This window comes from Bufo gargarizans, chromosome 2, assembly GCF_014858855.1.
Source record: "Bufo gargarizans isolate SCDJY-AF-19 chromosome 2, ASM1485885v1, whole genome shotgun sequence".
In the NCBI taxonomy this organism is placed as follows: Eukaryota; Metazoa; Chordata; class Amphibia; order Anura; family Bufonidae; genus Bufo; species Bufo gargarizans.
Window position 1 is genome coordinate 502,108,163 of NC_058081.1, and position 21,518 is coordinate 502,129,680.

Genomic DNA, 21,518 nt, shown 5'->3' on the forward strand with positions numbered 1-21,518 from the left:
TTCCCCCCATAACAGTGTGTCATCCACAGATTCCCCCCATAACAGTGTGTCATCCACAGATTCCCCCCATAACAGTGTGTCATCCACAGATTCCTCATAACAGTGTCATCCACAGATCCCCATAACAGTGTCCTCCACAGATCCCCCATAACAGTGTGTCATCCACAGATCCCCATAACAGTGTCCTCCACAGATCCCCCATAACAGTGTTCCTCATCCACAGATTCCCCCCATAACAGTGTGTCATCCACAGATTTCTCCCCCTAAACAGTGTGTCACCCACAGATTCCCCCATAACAGTGTGTCATCCACAGATTCCCCCCATAACAGTGCGTCATCCACAGATCCCCCCATAACACTGTAACAGTAAACCTTGTGCTTTTATGGTGTTTTTTCTTAAATGTGCCAGGGGAAGATTGCTGGGCAGATTAGAACAGGTAGTGCAGTTAGTGTTAGTGGAGGGTCCTGCTTAAAAGAGTCTACAATGTGTCATCCACAGATTCCCCCCATAACAGTGTGTCATCCACAGATTCCCCCCATAACAGTTTGTCATCCACAGATTCCCCCCATAACAGTGTGTCATCCACAGATTCCCCCCCATAACAGTGTGTCATCCACAGATTCCCCCCATAACAGTGTGTCATCCACAGATCCCCATAACAGTGTCCTCCACAGATCCCCCATAACAGTGTTCCTCATCCACAGATTCCCCCCATAACAGTGTGTCACCCACAGATTCCCCCCATAACAGTGTGTCATCCACAGATTCCCCCCATAACAGTGCGTCATCCACAGATCCCCCCATAACACTGTAACAGTAAACCTTGTGCTTTTATGGTGTTTTTTCTTAAATGTGCCAGGGGAAGATTGCTGGGCAGATTAGAACAGGTAGTGCAGTTAGTGTTAGTGGAGGGTCCTGCTTAAAAGAGTCTACCTTGTCGTGGTAGCAGGCTTCATATTATTTGGTCAAAAATTAATTCCTTACTGAAATCACAGATTATCACTTTTTACTGTCTTTGTAGTTGTAAAAAAATAATGAAATTGGGGATAGGTCCTTGGGGGTGGAGGGGAGGTGGAGTCAGGACGGATTCTAAATCGGCGGGATAGGAGGGGAGGCCCAGGCCTTGAGCTGTGTAAGGGGCCCCAAAATTTCTGATGGCAGCCCTGTTGGGGCTCATGCACACGACTATTGTTGTTTTTCTGTCTGTTTTTCACGGATCATGTGTTCCGTATCTGAGTTTTTTTTCCCTCTGATTTAAGTCCTCTTGCGTTCCGTAATTGCACAAAACATATCCGTATGGTTTCCGTATTTTATCTGTTTTTTGTGGATCGGAAACGGAAGCAGTAACTTATTAATCACCAAACACATGAGAAATATGGGCTGGGCATAGCATTTCTACAGTATGGATCTGCGAAATGTGTTCCATGTGCGTTCCACATTTTTTGCGGACCCATTGATTTGAATAGGGCCTCTAACCATGATTTGCGGACAATAATAGGACATGCACAACTTTTTTGCAGAACGGAAATACGGAAACGGAATGCACACGGAGTACCTTCCGTTGTTTTTGCGGACCCATTGAAGTGAATGATTCCGCATACGGTCTGCAAAAAGAACTGAACGGAAGCGGAAAGAAATTACGTTTGTGTGCATGAGCCCTTAGGTAGAGAGTGATCTGAAAATCTAAATTTTATGTGCCACACCTCTGACCAGAAACTCGTGAGTGTACAGCAGTCCCAGAAAATATGTTAAATTGTCCCTGTACAAACTGTACAACCTACAGCTTTGCCGTCCGGCCCCATTAACTATACTGGGGACCGGTAGAGATCAGGCCACAACCCAGCAAATATGCCGAAAATTGGCCAGACGAAAACCGCTGTTCGGCATATTTGTTGCGTTGCGGCTGGATGGCCTCCTGTCCCTATTATAGTTATAGCAACGCTGTAGCCTCCAGCAATGCTGTAGCTTTTGAAACAGGATGCCGGATATACAAGAGCTGTACCCAAATTTTAAAAAGTGCCATTAGCATTTTACAAAAGTTCCCAAAATGTGGGATATACATAGGTTTCCCATTTGCTCCCTGAGTTAAGTCAATTCAGCCCCTACAACCAAATCTAGAGATGATTTGTGTGTCTGTTCTAATAGACAAATCTTGGCTAACAAAGTAGATATACAGTATGATCCACATGTTCCTTCCTAAGACGAGAGCCTATCTGAATAAAAGGGCCCTGTATAAAAAATTCACAAACCTCCCGAACCATCAGAGGATCAAAACCTGGCACTGTATTGGAGTCAAAATATTCCTTAAAGGCCCTAGTCACTTCAGACATGTCAAGAGAGGTTACAGGTCCTCTTATTTAGATCATCACACATTACACCAGACCATGCAGAGGTCTTCTGTGGGCATCTTTATCTTTCTGAAGAACAACACGGCTGTCAAACTTAATTCCACGTTTACTATTTTCATGAGGATAACCCTTCAGAAACCATCATCCTCTCACAGCAGTAACCTGACAATGGATTACATATCTATATAGGAGGTCTGTTACAAAAGGACAGTGTTTTGTATTTAATTTCCAATTACATAGTACTACTGAAATAAAAAAGATAAACTACAGAAGTTCCAAAAAAAAGCTTTTTATGAATACTAAATAAAAAATACAAACCGGATTCCCAAAAAGTTGGGACACTATACAAATCGTGACTAAAAACTGAATGCAATGATGTGGAGATGGCAAATGTCAATATTTTATTTGTAATAGAACGTAGATTGACAGATCAAACGTTTAATCCGAGTAAATGCATCATTTTAAAGGAAAAATACGTTGATTCAAAATTTCACGGTGTCAACAAATCCCCAAAAAGTTGGGACAAGTAGCAATAAGAGGCTGGAAAAAGTAAATTTGAGCATAACGAAGAGCTGGAAGACCAATTAACACTAATTAGGTCAATTGGCAACACGATTGGGTATAAAAAGAGCTTCTCAGAGTGGCAGTGTCTCTCAGAAGCCAAGATGGGTAGAGGATCACCAATTCCCACAATGTTGCGCAGAAAGATAGTGGAGCAATATCAGAAAGGTGTTACCCAGCGAAAAATTGCAAAGACTTTGCATCTATCATCATCAACTGTGCATAACATCATCCGAAGATTCAGAGAATCTGGAACAATCTCTGTGCGTAAGGGTCAAGGCCGTAAAACCATACTGGATGCCCGTGATCTCCGGGCCCTTAAACGACACTGCACCACAAACAGGAATGCTACTGTAAAGGAAATCACAGAATGGGCTCAGGAATACTTCCAGAAACCATTGTCAGTGAACACAATCCACCGTGCCATCCGCCGTTGCCAGCTGAAACTCTACAGTGCAAAAAAGAAGCCATTTCTAAGCAAGATCCACAAGCTCAGGCGTTTTCACTGGGCCAGGGATCATTTAAAATGGAGTGTGGCAAAATGGAAGACAGTTCTGTGGTCAGACGAGTCACGATTCGAAGTTCTTTTTGGAAATCTGGGACGCCATGTCATCCGGACCAAAGAGGACAAGGACAACCCAAGTTGTTATCAACGCTCAGTTCAGAAGCCTGCATCTCTGATGGTATGGGGTTGCATGAGTGCGTGTGGCATGTGTCGGAATATTTATGCTGTCTCCGATTGACAGTCTATATTATTTATGTGAATAAATAAAAATCGTTAATAAAGGAGATTTTAACTTATTATCATAAATATCAAGCTAAAACAAGCTCGTGATCTGCGTTGAATTGAAGACAAAACCTAGTTACAGACAAAATATATATGTAATTTATTAATACAATTTATAGTGCAAAATAATATATATAATAAAATTGGCGATAATAAAATTCAATCAATGATATGCAAAATAGTGATAAAGATACAAATAATTGAGAACATATATATACACAATTATGCCTTCTTATAATGATACCCCTCAATTATATTTAAAATCAATTTAATACTTGATTTCTCTCAGCCGACAAATGTCCGTTTAAACCCAAATCTGGTTTATCTTTTATCTATATAAAGATATATATATTATCAACCATACTGGTCTAGAACTGAATTCAGTTCCTTGGAGATAATACCGTGTTTTCACTAGTATATTTTCAATCTCCCTGTATTGGATTAATTTTCAGGATGATGCTGCAGGTACACCCCAATCTTATTCCAAAACAGATACTATACACAAAGTATGGTTAATTGAATACATAGATATGTATTATATTAATTAATTATCCTATAAAATATAGGTAAGGTTATACTATACCAAAATGTCAGCTAGCAGAAATCAGTTTCAATGGTTCAAAGATGGCTGCCTCCAATGACTGAAAAGGTGGTCAGGGCTGGATCTGGTCTTTTGATGATGTTCAGAGGGAGAGCTAGATAGCTCTAGAGATCGATCCTTTCAGTCAGCCCATACCATCTTTTTATCCTATCTTAGAAAGGGCTTGGCCAAGTTTTATCATTAACTAGTGACCTCACTTTATAATCAATATAACCTCCCTCTAGTATTTTACCCTAACACTAGATGGCACTAGTATTCCATACAAAAATTGAATCACTCGCTTATTTCTCTTATCTAATATACTAGCAATAAATGTTATCTAAGGTTTCAGACAAAACCTTGAGAAGATCTTGAATAGACAATGGCTTTTATACTTCGTCAACCACCTTGTTTATCCTTAAATCTTTTGACCAGACCTAATTAAATCAAGATAAACAGGGCTATCTCAATTCGTTGTTCTTGGAAGCGACAGGGTTTGTTCATGATCACCTGTGTCCACATTTCTCCATTCAAGAAAATCTCAAGGAAAGAAATAATTAATTTGTGTGTTACACTGAGAGAGATTCTAAAAATGACAGAGGAATTTGTACCTCGTTTCTACTCTTAATACTGAATATAGCTATAAGGACTATACTCTTATATATATACTATATATTCGGTACGCCTATTAAAATTGATAATATAAAATCAATCTACTCCTACATTGATTAATATAAAAACCACAAAGAAAGATTAGAGTCTTTCTATTCACTAAAATCATCAGAACTCAGCATCTTTCTAATACATTGTCTTATCTAGGCAAATACATTTCATTAGACCTTGGGACATCTCCTTCTCACAAAACAGACTTAGGTAAACACTTTGGTATATATCGTAAACCTTAGGTTAGCAATTTCAGAGTAAAAAAAAAAAAAATCTCACCCTGCCTTTTAAAATAAGACAAAATGGTTGTCCCTTAGGCTCATGTCCATACTCTTATATAGGCCTTATACTTATGGACTTTATTCATACCCAATAGTTCTGACACATGGGCAGCTTGCATGTCTGGAAAGGCACAAGATTAATGCCAGACCACATTCTGCATCAATCACAACATCATGGCTGCATAGGAGAAGGATCCGGGTTACTGAAATGGCCAGTCTGCAGTCCAGATCTTTTACCTATAGAGAACATTCGGCGCATCATAAAGAGGAAGGTGCAACAAAGAAGGCCCAAGGCGATTGAACAGTTAGAGGCCTGTATTAGACAAGAATGGGAGAGCATTCCTCTTTCTAAACTTGAGAAACTGGTCTCCTCGGTCCCCAGACGTCTGTTGAGTGTTGTAAGAAGAAGGGGAGATGCCACACAGTGGTGAAAATGGCCATGTCCCAACTTTTTGGGGATTTGTTGACACCATGAAATTCTGATTCAACATATTTTTCCCTTAAAATGGTACATTTTCTCAGTTTAAACTTTTGTTCCGTGATTTATGTTCTATTCTGAATAAAATATTAGAAGTTGGCACCTCCACATCATTGCATTCAGTTTTTATCCACGATTTGTATAGTGTCCCAACTTTTTGGGAATCCGGTTTGTACCTGATAGGAGTGTCCCTTAAAAGGACCACATATGACAGATATCCCACCTGTGTAGAATATTGTTTATATGCATTGTGGCACATGTGTTTCTACACTAGATATTTGATCAAAGTCTAAAAAAAAATGTATTTAGATTTAAATCAGTTATAAACAATGGAACAAATTTCCACGTCAGAAGTTATAATTTTTCTGGTGCAAACATAATGAAGTTAACAATGATACCTTCCACACCAATGATGAACGTGCAGAGGTACAGGATCACAACCCAAACAATATATCAGAAAATCATGTGAACCATGTGTGGGTATCATTAATATTTAACTTTTACTGTGTTTTTCTAAAATAAGGTTTAAATGAGAGAATATACAAATTAGTAAAAACGCCACCTACTCATTCCACAAAATAAATGGAAAAGAAAAAGGGTGGATCTTACCACATTCAGTAGAGGGATCTACACCAGATGGCGTGACAGTCCTAATGTTAAGATGGCAGAAGGACACTTGTGACCGGCACTGTTGTTGTTTACGGCAAATCAGAAAACTCCTGTTGTGCCCTGTTAGTAAGGACCTACCTAAGAGGAGGGTAAGGGGCTATTCAGGTCACCTGCCTAACAGACACAGAGCACCTGCCCCGATAGGGGCCACCCCATACGGAACCTGTCCCTGTATTGGGGCCTAATCCCTAAATAACCCTATTTACACAGCCCTACATGCCATGTTTCGTCCTGAATTGCCGGAACTCATCAGGAGACTTCAATGAACTTGAAGGGAATACTGAGGAAGAGAAGGGAAACACAAATACACAAAACATTGGTCACCAATAATCCTATATGGCAGATTCCAGATAGAGAGAGCTGATAGATCATCTGTATAAAGATCTACTTACTAATGTCGACTATAGGAAGGACTTTCAGTGACAAATGTCCGTACTTAGGTGTGGGGAAATGTCCCCTATCCACCTACGTCTCACCGCAATTTTGTGGTAGTTTGGGAGAGCTGCTAGATTGCGCTACATCTCCCATTTAAATAAGCTCTATGTCCGGCTAGTCCAACCCCTAACTACCCGCCTCACCTGGCTGTCAAAACGCAGAACTCGTGGTCCGCAGGTGGAACGCACGCCATCAGCGTGCACTCCACAGCACCGGAAGCAGGCATCACGTGATCACCGGGTTGCCGGAAGTTGGGTGGAAATTAGTTTGTAAGCGTCACCCGCAGCTTAGCAACCTGGCGGCACTCAAATACATCACCCACAAATGCCATCAATGATATATGACAGCTGGTACAAACAAGCAGAATCTCATTATCGTGGATTTAAAAGGCAGGAGCACTCGATACATTCAATGTAACTGATCAAGCATTATGCATAGGGTTGCCACCTTTTCTTCAAGCCAAACCCGAACAGAAGGAAGGGAGGGCCTCCTTCCAGGCCCCACCCATGTCCCGCCTCCAGCCATGCCATGCCCTGCCTCCAGCCACGCCCATATCCCGCCTCCACCCCTGGTCGCTGTCGCACCGCGATCGTTACGCCCCTGAAGAGGCTCATTAGCATATTATAAGTCTTTATTTTAAGAGAACCGCGGCAGCGGCCGGCAGGGAGTTATAAAACATACTGTTATGTACTGCTGACATTAGCCCATCGCACATGTCAGTCAGCTACATAACATAACGTTTTTTCTGATGATTGACAGATTCAGAAACCTGTTTAAAGGGTTTCTACCACCAGAAATACTGTTATGTAGCTGACTGACATTAGCGATGTACTAATGTCAGCACTACATAACAGTGTGTTTTTTCATTTGTCTCTGCAGCCGTTCTGCTAAAATACACACTTTTACAATATGACAATGAGCCTCTAGGTGCTATGTGAGCGTAGATTCAGCACCTAGAGGCTCGGTCTACTCACCGCCCAGGTCCTCCGTTCAGGAGCGCAGCCTTTACTCACTGCGCCTGCGCCGAATAGAGAAGTGAACGGTGCAGGATTTCCTCAACGATGCATGGAACTTGGACATCAATCAAGAGGAGTGGGGCGGTCAGAGCGGACCTGGGGGGGATAAAGGGTGAGGAGACCGAGCCTCTAGGTGCTGAATCTACGCCCACATAGCACCTAGAGGCTCATTAGCATATTATAAAAGTCTTTATTTTAAGAGAACGGCGGCAGGCAGGGAGTTATAAAACATACCATTATGTACTGCTGACATTAGCCCATCGCTCATGTCAGTCAGCTACATAACATAAAGTTTTTTCTGCTGATTGACAGATTCAGAAACCTGTTTAAAGGGTTTCTACCACCAGAAATACTGTTATGTAGCTGACTGATATAGCGATGCGCTAATGTCAGCACTACATAACAGTATGTTTCTAACATTTGTCCCTGCAGCTGTTTTTGTAAAAAATAAGCACTTTTATTATATGCTAATGAGTCTCTAGGTGCTATGTGGGCGTAAAATCAGCGCCTAGAGTCTCCGTCCACTCACCCTTTATCCCGCCCAGGTCCCCTGTTCTGCCGGCCCAGCTCCTCTTGATTGATGGCACTGTTCCCTGCATCGTTGACGAAATCCCGCGCCTGCGCCGTTCACTTCTGTCTTTGGCGCAGGCACAGTGAGTGAAGGCCGCTCTCCTGATGCCAGCTTCCTCACTGTGACGTAGTCGGCGCAGGCGCAGTGAGGAATCGGGCACCAGGATCGCATCATTCACTCACTGCGCCTGCGCCGAATACAGTAGTGAATGGCGCAGGCACGGGATTTCGTCAATGATGCGGTGGACCGTGCCATCAATCAAGAGGAGCGGGGCGGGCAGAACAGGGGACCTGGGCGGGATAAAGCGTGAGTGGACGAAGCCTCTAGGTGCTGATTTTACGCCCACATAGCACCTAGAGGCTCATTAGCATATAATAAAAGTGCTCATTTTACAAAAACGGCTGCAGGGACAAATGTTAGAAACATACTGTTATGTAGTGCTGACATGGGCGCATCGCTAATGTCAGTCAGCTACATAACAGTATTTCTGGTGGTAGAAGCCCTTTAAACACTGTTACATTTACACACTTCAAATGTTTTATATACCTTTTTAGATGTGACTATCTAGGACAGGGGTCTGGACTGTCTTTGTCACACACAGGTTGAAAAACCACTCTGCAGGCAGGGCACTGGGCTCGCACTACTTGGGCAGGCTGCTGGAGCTGGACTGGAGAAGAAGAATGATTTCTCCCACGGAGCTCCCTGCCTCTCTCTCTCTCTGATGTCACTTCCTGTGGACCTGACTTCCTTATCAGAGAGAAGGAGGGAGGGACTGGGAGGCAGAGGAGGAGCGAGGAGACCGGAGACTGAACAATGAGTGAACACAGCGCTCTGACTCTGAGGCTGCGCTGCCTGGTATCACTATCACTGAAGAGGAGGGAGGGACAGCTGTTCGTTGCGATCGCATCATCGGAGTCTCGGTCGGACGTCCACACTGCAGTTTGAATGAATCCTGTGCCCGGGTCTAAGAAAAGCTTGTACCCGGGCACAGGATTACAAACCTGGACTGTCCGGGTCAATCCCGTACGGGTGGCAACCCTAATTATGCATTATGATAAGAGAGATGATCATTGCATGTCCATCCTCAGTGAACTAGGTGCCCATGCAATGAAGCAAGCCCCCTATATCTATGGCGTTTTAGATAAAGCTGCTGAAGTCTGCGGGGCGTGGCCTAACCGTCATGGAGTAAAGACGCTGCTCGTTTCAGCTCCTCCATAATCCAGCCATTATCCTGGACATCCGCAGCGTTGAAAACCTTCAGGCGTTGCTGTTGTGCCCAGTAACCAATGAGGACACTTCTGGGGGCCCTGTTTCCTGTTGCCTTCTGCCCGCGCTGCTCCGTAGGATCCCGGTGCCATCTTGGATCCTGGAGCGCCCGCCTGATCGCGACCCGTCCCGGCGCACTTGGAACTGTTGGTGAGTCCGCTCCCCCGGCTCCCTCCCTGTGGCGCTGATAGTTCCAGCTCTGATAGTTCTTTTCTGGACGCTCCCATCGTGGTGGGGGAGATTAGGTCAGCAATAGAAAGTATGATGGTGGGGAAGTCTCCTGGCCCGGATGGTTTCCCGCTAGAGTGGTACAAAGCGGATGTGGACAGGCAAAGCAAGCGTTTGTTGAAACTCTTCAATATTGCCTTTGAGTGCAACAAACTGCCCCCGTCTTTCATGGCGGCAACCATTGTAGTAATCCACAAACCTGGGAAACCTCCGGACCAGTGCAGCTCCTATAGGCCAATCTCCCTGTTGAATGTGGATGCGAAAATCCTAGCTAAGCTTCTCGCTAGGTAACTCAGAGATGTGATCTTGTCCGTGATCGATTCCTACCAATCTGGTTTCATGCCGGGTAAAACCACTGATATTAATCTTAGAAGATTGTTTACCAATTTACAGGTCTCACATGATAACGTGGGATCCCGAGTGATCGCATCCCTCGATAATGAAAAGGCATTTGACTCTGTTGAATGGCCTTTTATGTTTGAGACGTTGCGCTGTCTGGGCTTCCCCCAGTCCTTTATAAGGTGGGTGCAATTACTTTACCAGGCCCCCTCGGCAAGGGTTAAGGTGAATGGGTACCTGTCCACCCCTTTTGATCTCCATAGAGGGACTAGGCAGGGATGTCCCTTGTCGCCTATGTTATTTGCCCTAGTTATGGAACCCCTTACTCAATTGGTTAATGAATCGGGACTGATTGAGGGATGGTCTATAGCGGGAATCCAGGAGAAGATCTCACTTTATGCTGATGACCTACTGGTGTATCTATCTGACGCGGGTCCATCCTTGGAAGCACTTTTAATTACCATAGATGGCTTTGGGAAATTCTCAGGCCTCAGGGTTAACTAGAGTAAATCCAGTCTCTGCTTAATAGATGAGATGGATCTGGCAGATATATTGCCCCTTTCGCGTCTAGAGTCATTTGTCTATTTGGGGATTAGAATACACAGAGATCCCAGGCAGTTCTACCGTCTTAATGTAGTCCCCAGGACAAATATGATAAAGATGGCTATATTGCCAAAGCTCTTATATATATACAGAGCGGCTACCATAAAATCCCCCATATCCACTTTGCTTCTCTAGACAAGATTTTCTCCCCCTTTTTATGGAATCATCAGTCCCCTCGCATTGCCAGGAAATCTTTGAAAGCCTTATATAACCAGGGGGGGATCGAGACTACCAGACATGTATGTGTACTACATTGCTGCCCAATTGGTGTATGCCTCCTGGTGGATTAGGGCAGATACCAATAATCCTGCAGTGGTATTAGAAGCGGCTCTCGTGGGCTCTTATGAGGCATTAGCCAATTTGGTATACTGGGGGGGAGGGAATTCAGTCCTGCACTACACTGAGGCTATGGCCGTGGTGGTGATGGCCTGGAAGCAATTTGTGGTGACACGCATCGAGGGTGAGGGAGGCGACACCTTGTCCCCATACATTCCATTGTGGCGCAACAACCAGCTGCAGGAGATGCTTAATTTATCTGACTATGAATTTTGGCCTCAAAGGGGTGTGAAGTACCTTACTCAATTTATATGCTGATGGGGTCTTCTGCTCATTTGAGAGCCTCCGCAGGGAATATAACTTACCTCATACATGTTTCTATCGGTACCTCCAGCTGAGACACGCCTGTGAGACCCAATTTAAATCCTTATCCCTGTGTCTGAAATGTCGCCCCATTGAATCAGTGGCTCGGCTGAAACAACCACATAAACCCATTTCATCGTTTTATGTGGAAATAATGAAAATACAAGATCCGGTAGTGCAACGTTACTGGAGTGAGATTTGTGATTTTGTCTCCTCAAAGTTGGGGCTCCCGGGGATACTCTCCCCTATAGTATGTTTGCTGGGATTAGTGTCGGAGGTAGTTCCTACCAAATATGGAAGAAAGTTGCTCCGTTTACTCATGTTCTATGAGAGAAAGACAATTCTTTTGAACTGGAAACCACCAAAGACCCCTACTTTACGCTCGTGGATCCAACTGATAAATTCTGACCTGCAGATGTACAAGCTCACTTTTGCAACAAGGGGGACTCCTGATAAATTTGATCAGATTTGGGGACTGTGGGTATGTGCGCAGGGTACGGTCTGATTTTATAAGTGGAACCCGGTACTCCAGGTTGTATAAATGTGTGTGTGTGGATGGGTGTTTAATCCTGTACTCGTTAATAAACCGTACTGTACTTTGGGACTGCCCATTGGTTTAACAACACAAAGCCTTTAATTTCCTATGATGCTTTTCCCGCTCAGGGATCTTTTGTATAGGTACTGGATCGTGGACCTGTTGTCCAAATGTCTGTGTTTTGTTTTTATATCTCTTGTGGGATTTTGAATGTTCTTTTTCATTTTAAAATGTTTTCTATAAATAAATACTATAAATAAAAAGAGCTGCTGAAGTTTAACTGCTCATTCAAACCAAGGGGATGGGTGGTCTTGAGATAGAAGATCCATTTGGCCTCACACTGGAGGATTTTCCTATCAAAGTCTCCACGTCTTACCCCTGGCTTGATCTTTTCAATGCCCATAAACGAGAGACATCCTGTCCTCCCGCCATGCTCCGTTCTTACATGGCGCGAGACAGTGGTGTCCCTGGCATTTTTCACATCCCCAATATGTTCGCCAATCCTCCTCCTTAACTCCCTTGTTGTTTTGCCAACATATTCTTTACCACAGCCACAGGTGATTTTGTATATCACCCCTGTGGATTTACAGTTAATCAGATCCCTGATTGTATAGGTCTTATGGGTATTATTGCTCCTGAAGGTTTTACCACACTGCATGTACCTTCATGTTACACCCCCCCCCCCCCTACATTTGTAGTTGCCATGAACACCTCTCTCTAACCACGTTCTTTTTGCTTGTACCGGCATGAAGTGACTACCATCTAATCACGAACACTCCTCCCTCTCCTATACGTGATATTCTTTTATGACTCTACAAATATCGGGGTCCATTCTGAGTATGTGCCAATGTTTAGAGATTATCTCCCTTACTGCAGCGGAAGACCCGTTGAACATGCTAATGAGGCGAATTTCATGTATATTGCCTTGGGGGCTGTTCCCCATCGGTTGCCTTTTTTAGGAATAAGAAGGGAAGCACGGTCACACTTTAGGGCTGCCCAGTAGGCTGGTGTCAAGATGCCCACAGGGTAGCCCCGATCAGTGAACCTGGTTTTCAGGTCATCAGCTTGTCGCACAAAGTCAGAACGTCTACAGCAATTCCTCCTTAGCCGCAGATATTGGCCTCGGGGGATCCCTTTTTTGAGGGGGAAGGGATGGCTACTATCCCACCTCAGGAGGGAATTAGTTGAAGTTGGCTTATGGAAAATTGAGGTATCGAGGGTGCCATTGTGGTTCTTAATGACACATATATCCAAAAAAGGAAGTTGTGTTGGATTGCATTCGGATGTGAACCCCAGGCCAATGTAATTGGTATTGAGACTATTGGCCCATGTGGAGAACGACCCCGGACAGCCCTTCCAAATGACAAATATGTCATCGATAAAGCGTGCCCACATTTGGACCCGCTGAAGTTCAGGTGTCAGTTCATCCTTAAATACCAGAGTGTTATCCCACGAACCCAGGAACAGGTTTGCATACGATGGGGCACAGGGGATCCCCATCACCGTGCACCTGAGCTGGTGGTAGAACCGGCCATTAAATAGATAGTAATTTCTCCTCAATGAGAACTCAAGCAATTTTAGGACCAGGTGGTTGTGGGCAGAGGATTGACGCCCCCGTGTGGATAAAAAGTATACCACTGCATGTAGGCCCCATTCGTGTGGAATTGACGAGTATAGGGCCTCCATATCTACACTCCCCAATATACACCCTTCTTCCAATTGGATGCCCTCCAGTTGTTTTAGAAGGTCACCAGTATCCCTTACGTGTGAAGAAAGGGATGACACAAAGGGTGCCAGGATTTTGTCGACATATATCCCCACGTTTTGACTAAGGCTGTCAACACCTGAAACAATTGGGCGCCCCTTCAATGGGTCGTATCCTTTGTGTACCTTGGGGAGTCAGTAGAATGTGGCTATCTTATCTATGGGTGCTGTGGAAGGAGGAAGTCATATTCATCTTGGTTAATTAGTTTATTATTTTTGGCTAAATCCAAAAGATTTTTGAGTTCCATTTTGTAAGTCATGGTAGGATCGCCCTCTAATATTTCATAACAGTCTCGTGGAGCCAGTAGAGTATTACACATTAGTTGATAGCTGACTATATTCAGGATAACCGTGTTTCCACCTTTATCCGATGGCTTTATTGTTATGTTTTTATTTTGGGCCAAATCATCTAGTGCGTGCAATTCTTCTTGTGTGCAGTTTGGTGAGGCAGAGTATAGATATGTGGTTTTCAACTCTGTACCCACCAAATTCAAGAACACATCAATACAGTTGGCGTTTTTTTGCTCTTGTTTTTAAGGGATGTAAATGGCCCTTCACCCACCAGGGGTTCATTTGGGGCCATGAGGCTTTGTAGAAGTTTTACGTCAGACACTATTTCAGTGGGAACACCCATTTCAAGGCCTTGTTTTTTCTCAATATTACAGAAGTATTTAAACCACCTCAGTTTGTATGCAAAGAGGTTTAAATCAACTATAGTCTTGAACGGGTTATATCTTGGTGTTGGGACAAATGAGAGATCCTTTTCCAGGACATTAGTTTTGGCGAGTGTTAGGGAATGGGAGGACAGATTAATTATTTTTGGGCCAGTGTTGTTGCTGGAGTGTTGTTGCTGGCTGTTGTTGGGAGTGGTTTCAAAGGGGGTATACAGGGTTCTGGTCTAAAAAACCTTGGGCCCCTCTATTATATCAGTTACCCCTTTGTAGTTTCTTCTACCCCGGCCTCTCCCTCTCACTAGATTTTTCCTACTCCCTGTATGTTGTTCTTTGTCAGACTCAGATTCTTCAGTTTCTGTTGAAGATAAATCTGTATTTTTTTCAACCACCCGCCTTCTATCGCTAACAAGTGTGTAGGCTTTATTTTCTCTGAAGTCAGCTAGGTCCCGTGTAAACTGTTTATGCTTTCTCTCTTTCAAATGGTATTGAACTTTTTCCAATGATGCCTGAAGTTGTTTCTCCTTTGTCCCAAATTCTGTCTCTTGGGCAAAGGACTGGGTAATACTAATGTGTTCTTTTAGTTTTTTATCTAGACCCTCTAATGTAAGGTGTTCCTGTTCAATCAGTATTTTCATGAGACGGAGGGAACTATTTGTGGCTTCCAATTCCCATTTTGTCATCAGGGAGGCATTCCTACATCTGGCCGCAGGAGTTAATGTGATTCTTAAACCCCTTGGTACAATATTGTATTCTAGGTAGTGCAAACATAATGACAATTATTAGTACAAATTAAAACATAGGAGAAAATGTAGAAGTAAGGGAGCAGTCACACACCGTATAAATGGATCCGCATCCGTTCCGCAAATTTGCAGAATGGGTGCGGACCGATTAATTTCAATGGGGCCGCAAAAGATGCGGACAGCACACCGTGTGCTGTCCGCATCCGTTGTTCCGTTCTGTGGCCCTGCAAAAAAGATAGAGCATGTCTTATTCTTAACCGCGGACAAGAATAGGCATTCTCTATATAGCGCCGGCCATGTGCGGTACGCAAAATGCGGAACGCACACAGCCAGTATCCCTGTTGTGCGGACCGCAAAACACTTACGGTCATGTGAATGCTCCCTAAAAGTGTCGTTTTCAGGTGTCACTTCCAGGTCACCACAGGCCCACCACAGGTCAACTGAGCGTCAGCTATTTAGTTTTTATGATACTAGTGCCCCCCCCCCCCCCATGTGCCACAATGGAGAGCTCTAAAAAACAATGTCTCTCTCGACTCATTCCAACTATGTTTTATTAGCTGATGTGGTCAATGCAGTTCTTGTGTGTAATACTACATTTCCTCTGTAGTGGCCACTGCAGGGTAAATGCACAGCTGCATATACAGTGCTGCCTATAATTATTCATACCCCTGGCAAAATTTGACTTAAAGTTACTTTTATTCAACCAGCAAGTAATTTTTTGACGGGAAATGAAATAGGTGTCTCCCAAAAAATTATAAGACGATATACAAGAGGTATTATTGTGAAAAAATAAATAAATTCTCAGCTTTTATTTACAATTAAAAGTGTCCAGTCCAAAATTATTCATACCCTTCTCAATAATCAATAGAAAAGCCTTTATTGGCTATTACAGTGATCAAACGCTTCCTATAATTGCAGACCAGCTTTTTGGGCCACTCCAAAACGTTAATGTTGTTGTCTGCTAACCATTTCTTCACCACTTTTGCTGTGTGTTTTGGGTCATTGTCATGCTGAAATGTCCACTGGTGCCCAAGGCCAAGTTTCTCTGCAGACTGTCTGATGTTGTCGTTGAGAATCCTCATTGCTCTTTTTTCATGGTGCCGTTTACTGTGATTAGGTTCCCTGGTCCATTGGCTGAAAAACACCCCCAAAGCATTAGTTGCCCACCACCATGTTTGACAGTGGGGATGGTGTTCTTTGGGTTGAGGGCTTCTCCTTTTTTTACGCCAAATGAAGGAAACATCATTGTGACCAAACAATTAAATTTTTGTTTCATCTGACCATAACACAGAAGACCAGAAGTCTTCTTCTTTGTCCAGATGAGCTTTTGCAAAGGCCAAGCGAGCTTTTGTGTGCCTTATCTGGAGAAGTGGAACCCAGCAGTGTGCAGTTTCCGTTGGATTGTCTTGCCACCAGCAGAGCCCAGATTCACCAGGATGGCCTTGGTGGTGATCCTTGGATTCTTTTTCACCTCTCTAACTATCCTCCTGGCCAGCACAGGTGTCACTTTTGGCTTCCGACCACGTCCTCTGAGATTTTCCACAGTGCGGAACATCTTGTATTGCTCAAATGTAAATAAAAGCTTAGAAATGGTTTTTTTTTCCCACAATAATGCCTCTTGTACATCGTCTTATTATCTTTTGGGAGACACATATGTCATTTCCTGTCAAAAAATTACTTGCTGGTTGAATAAAAGTAACTTTAAGTCAAAATTTCCCAAGGGTATGAATAATTATGGGCAGCACTGTACGTTAGGTCATATACATTAGATGTATAAGGTATCTCCTGACTCTCCCCCAGACAGTTGATATCAGGGGAAATAAAGATCTGGTACATTGGATTCAATTGCCCAATCCTTTTGTTACTAGGGAAATATTCTGCTGTTCAAAGAGTCAATCAGCCGACAGCTTTAGTGTGTAAGTTGATACGTAACCTCTTAAGTACAGAGTGATTTTCCATTTTTGAGTTTCCATATTTTTTTACTGCCATCCTGGAGCTATAACTTTTTTATTTTTCTGTTCACATAGCCATATTAGGGCTTGTTTTTCGTGGTACAAGTTGTACTTTCTAATAGCACCGTTTAATATTGCATACAATATGTGTTTCTTATATAGTAAAAATGACCTGAGTAAGTACAATTACAGTGATACGACATTTGTATAGTTTTTCTTGTGCTTTAATACTTAAAAAAATTTTTTTTTTTCAACTTGAAACTAGATTTTTTTCAACTTTGACTTATTGATCACTTTTTGTGGGACAATTTGTAATTTTCAATGATGATTTTGTAGTGTATGCTTTTTTTAATCACTTTTTATAAAACATTTTTGGGGAGGTGAAGCAACGAAAAAAATTGTGAATCGGCTATTTAGATTTTATTTTGTTTTCCATTGCAGCGTTTACCATATGGGATAAATGAGTTTATATTTTTATAGTTCGGGCAACACAGCAGTGCTAATGATTTATTATATGATAATTATTTTTTGTTTATTTTTGTTATGGGGAAAGGTGGGTGATTTGAATTTTTATATTCTTTCTATTTTGAAAAACTTTTTTTTTTTTTTACTTTATTTCCCCTTATTTTATTTCCCCTTGAACATGTGATTGTTAGATTACTTGTCTCATAGACTGCAATTAATTACCACTGCAACGTATGGGACATTCAATTAGTTCCTATGGAGCTCCATAGGCACTATTGCTGTAGTAGCCTCAGATCCTTCAGAGGCAGTGAGGCAGGGGTGTAACTACCATAGCGGCAGACCATGCGACTACTATGGGGCCCAGGGCAAGAGGGGGCCCAGTCTTGGATGGGATTATCTCCTCTTCTACTGTAGTTGAAAACTTGGTTAGCACTCTACCCTCTAAAGGAACAACTTTTAGCTAATGAGGCAGTGGAAAAATGTCCCAAGGGTCATTGAAAAGGGTTTAGGCAGAAACCCTTCTGTCCTGTGTGGGGGGCCTGGTTTGATCCTTGCTATGGGGCCCTTACTACTCTGTGTAAGGCACTGGATCGAGGCTACCACAGGGAACTAATGGCATTCCCCATCGCTGCATGGGGGAGTCGTTTGGGCCCCAGGAGCGCAGCATCTGAGGGGTAAATATTTGCCATCTGCATTATCGCTGATTGCAGACATTAGCCCCAGGTGTCTGCTGTGTGAAAGAGCAGAAATATGGCGGCTATGGCGCCTGCTCCGGAGCGGGCACTATGTTTAAAGTGCAGACATTCGTTATACATGTATAGCTGATGTCCTCAAGGGATTAAAACAGGCAAAGTGTTTTCTGAGATGGGGAGATTACAGGACCCCAATTAGCACAGAGTGTGCTATAACTGATTATGTTATGGGCGCTATGAACTGTATACATATGATCTACAATGAGTAGTATCTCCAGCATTTATGACTGTGTAATCCATGCATTGAATCTCACAACCCTTTTATCTGATCTTAACAGGCTTCTCGAAACTGTCTGGTTGGAGAATCATTGGTCGTTAAGGTGTCAGATTTTGGCATGACCAGGTAATGAAAAATTATTAGTAACCCATTAAAGATGCTTCCTAGTTTGGTACCTAAAGGGGATTTCTGTTTTGCATTAACATGCTGTAATTTTGATGTGTTGATTAAAAAGTGATGGTGGGGGCATAGATCCTGAGCCTTCCCCATTGCAGCACCGTAACAATACATCACTGAGGCCTAATTACATACTAAAGTATACTTTTTTTTAACTTTTGAGCCTTTTTTTACTTTTGAGAGAGTGCACATCATTGGACTGAGAGAAGCACTGGTTGCGTGAGGGCACATACACATGGTGAACAGGCTCCAGACAGACTACAAGTAGAGAGAATAGTTTGTTCCGCTGACAACCATGAGCAGCTTCCACAGTTTTGTTATCCACCATCTAGACACAGGTGGCACTTTTGTTGCTCATCCCTTCTCTCCACAGACCATTTCCAGGTGCTTGTCAGAAGGAAATTTGGTGTCACAGTACCCATTAAATCTCCTGCCACTGATGAGCAGCCACTGTAGCTTTCGTTAGCAGTGGTGTTGTAAACAAGAAACCTAGCCTGCTACAGACTGGAACCATATCGTTTTTAGCAACGAATGCAGGTTCTGTTTGGGACTGTTGGGTTCAAATACGGAGGCCTCATGGTGAGCGCTTTACTGCCCCAACTTCTGATGTGATGACTTGGGAAGCCATTGCATATGAAGGACACTAACAGATCAGCGATATGTGCAGGACATCCTGCGGCCACATGTGTTGCCTCTCATGGCAGGGCTTCCAACTGGTATTTTTCAGCAGGATAATGCTTGCCCACAGACAGCAAGGGTTTCCCAGGAATGTCTCTGCCAGATTGTAACACTTCCTTGGCCTGTCTAGTCACCAGATTTATCACCAGTCCAGCATTTTTGGGAACAGCTTCACCACCTTATGTGGATCTCATCTGGTATCCAGACTAGAGGTGGCCCAGCAGGGTACTAGATCCTCTTTTCAATTGTAGAGTTTTCCCCAATAAACATATCCTTTTTCTCTAATATTGTTACTTACAAATATCATCGTTACATTCACACATCGTTTCATTCAAATCCAAAAACTCTTTCTTAGTGAGTTATTTTTTTGTCAATGAGTGTTAGTGTTGTTACGACTGTGAGGGTACCATATGTGTTTTTGTGTACACAGTGATTTTTGGGGAGTTTCTAAAACTTTATTAAATATTTTCTTAACTTTTTTGCAGCCATAGGGGACTTGAAAAAGCAATTCTTTGATTGTTTCTCTAATGCTTTGAAACAGGAAACAGGAAAAGTATTAGGCAGTGCCTCTGACACCTAATAGGCAAAACAAATGCTTATGGTGGATCAGGGCTTCTAATGGGTCTCGAATCAGTGCCTGATGCCCAAGGCTGTTAGCAACAGCCTTGGCAGCAGGACTGTAGGGCTGCTTTGCTGAACACGAATGAACGTGGATTATGGTTCAATGCCTGTAGATTTTATATCCTTGTAAGTATAATAAAATCTTATTGATAAATGAAATGCTGATGGACCTTCACTATGTGCTCCAAACTCTAAAACTTACAGAAGGATCGCTTATAGCAAGGACTATCCTCTGTTGAAACTCGGATGTTCAGCTGCACTAGAAGAGACTGTCATATACTTACCTACACTCAGAAGTTATATACTGAATGTGGCAGTGTGATGCCTTATTGAATGAATTACTGTAGCCCACATGTGTATGACCTCCAATTGACACCATGTGGCAAAATCGCATGGTGCCAGTTGGTTGCTATAGTAGCCTGGGGCCTTGTGAAGACTTGAAGGCTTCCAGACTTGTCATAGTAAACGCTGTTAAACCCTGCCTGTGTTGTTCTAATAGGGAGTAAGGAGAGTTCCCATAGACTGCTATAGTAAACTATTGCAGTCTATTGTATAACTGATCTCATATTCCAGCACCTAGAGGGACTAATGTAAAAAAAATTTTAAATAACGTGTATATATATATATATATATATATATATATATATAGATATATATATAAAAATTCAAATCCAAATCTTCTCCATTTCACGTATAAAATAAACAATAAAACATAAACATAATCAGTATTGCTGTGTCTGAAAATGTTTAATCTATTAAAATATAAAAATATTTATCCATGGTGAATGCAGTAATGAAAAAAAATCTAAATGGCCAAATCGCCATTTTTCGTCACCTTGAAAGAATTGACCAAAAGGTGATCAGAAAGTGGTATTAACTCCAAAATAGTACCAATACAAACTGTAGCTCGTGCTTCAAAAAATCAAGCCCCCCACATTAAAAAAAGTAATAGGTGTCAGAATATGCCAATGCAAAAAAAAAAATTTTCAAATTACTTTTATGGTTCAATTTGTTTTTATTGAAAACCATGTAAGCTTAGACATATGTAACATATGCGAGTTTCTGAATTACATATCACATCAGCGTACCGATATAAAGTAAACAATCTTCAATCAAAATGAAAGGAAGGGGGGAGGAAGACGAGACAAAGGATATCAGGGGAGGGAAAGATAGAGTACTAGTGGTCCTGACAAGATTCTATTGCAGCCAGACTAAACAAAGTACGTTAAGTAATAGAGCCTGAGGTTAACCAACCCGAGAAACCCATCGAAGCACGGAACTGATACCAGGCCTCCCATTGTTTAGCGTGTGCCACGCCCGAGCCTTGGTCTTCCGCGCCCAACTCTTCCAGGTGCGCCAGAGAGTCCAAAGCCCCAACCCAGGTCACTCTGAGGAGAGTTTCTGTTGAGCGCCAAACTCGAGGAATTATTTGGCGCATTGCTATGATAAAGAATCTGAGGACGCCTTTCTTAATCCCC

General features: G+C 42.8%; 1 protein-coding gene across 2 annotated transcripts in view; it reads left to right on the plus strand.

The window, feature by feature from the left end:
- The window catches only part of ITK (IL2 inducible T cell kinase), a 119,720-nt gene that overhangs the window by 82,783 nt on the left and 15,419 nt on the right, over window positions 1-21,518 (plus strand). For both annotated transcript variants that reach the window (XM_044277911.1, XM_044277912.1), the window contains exon 14: window positions 18,626-18,690. In XM_044277911.1, coding sequence (XP_044133846.1) covers window positions 18,626-18,690 — 65 coding nt within the window. The remainder of the gene's footprint in view (window positions 1-18,625; window positions 18,691-21,518) is intronic.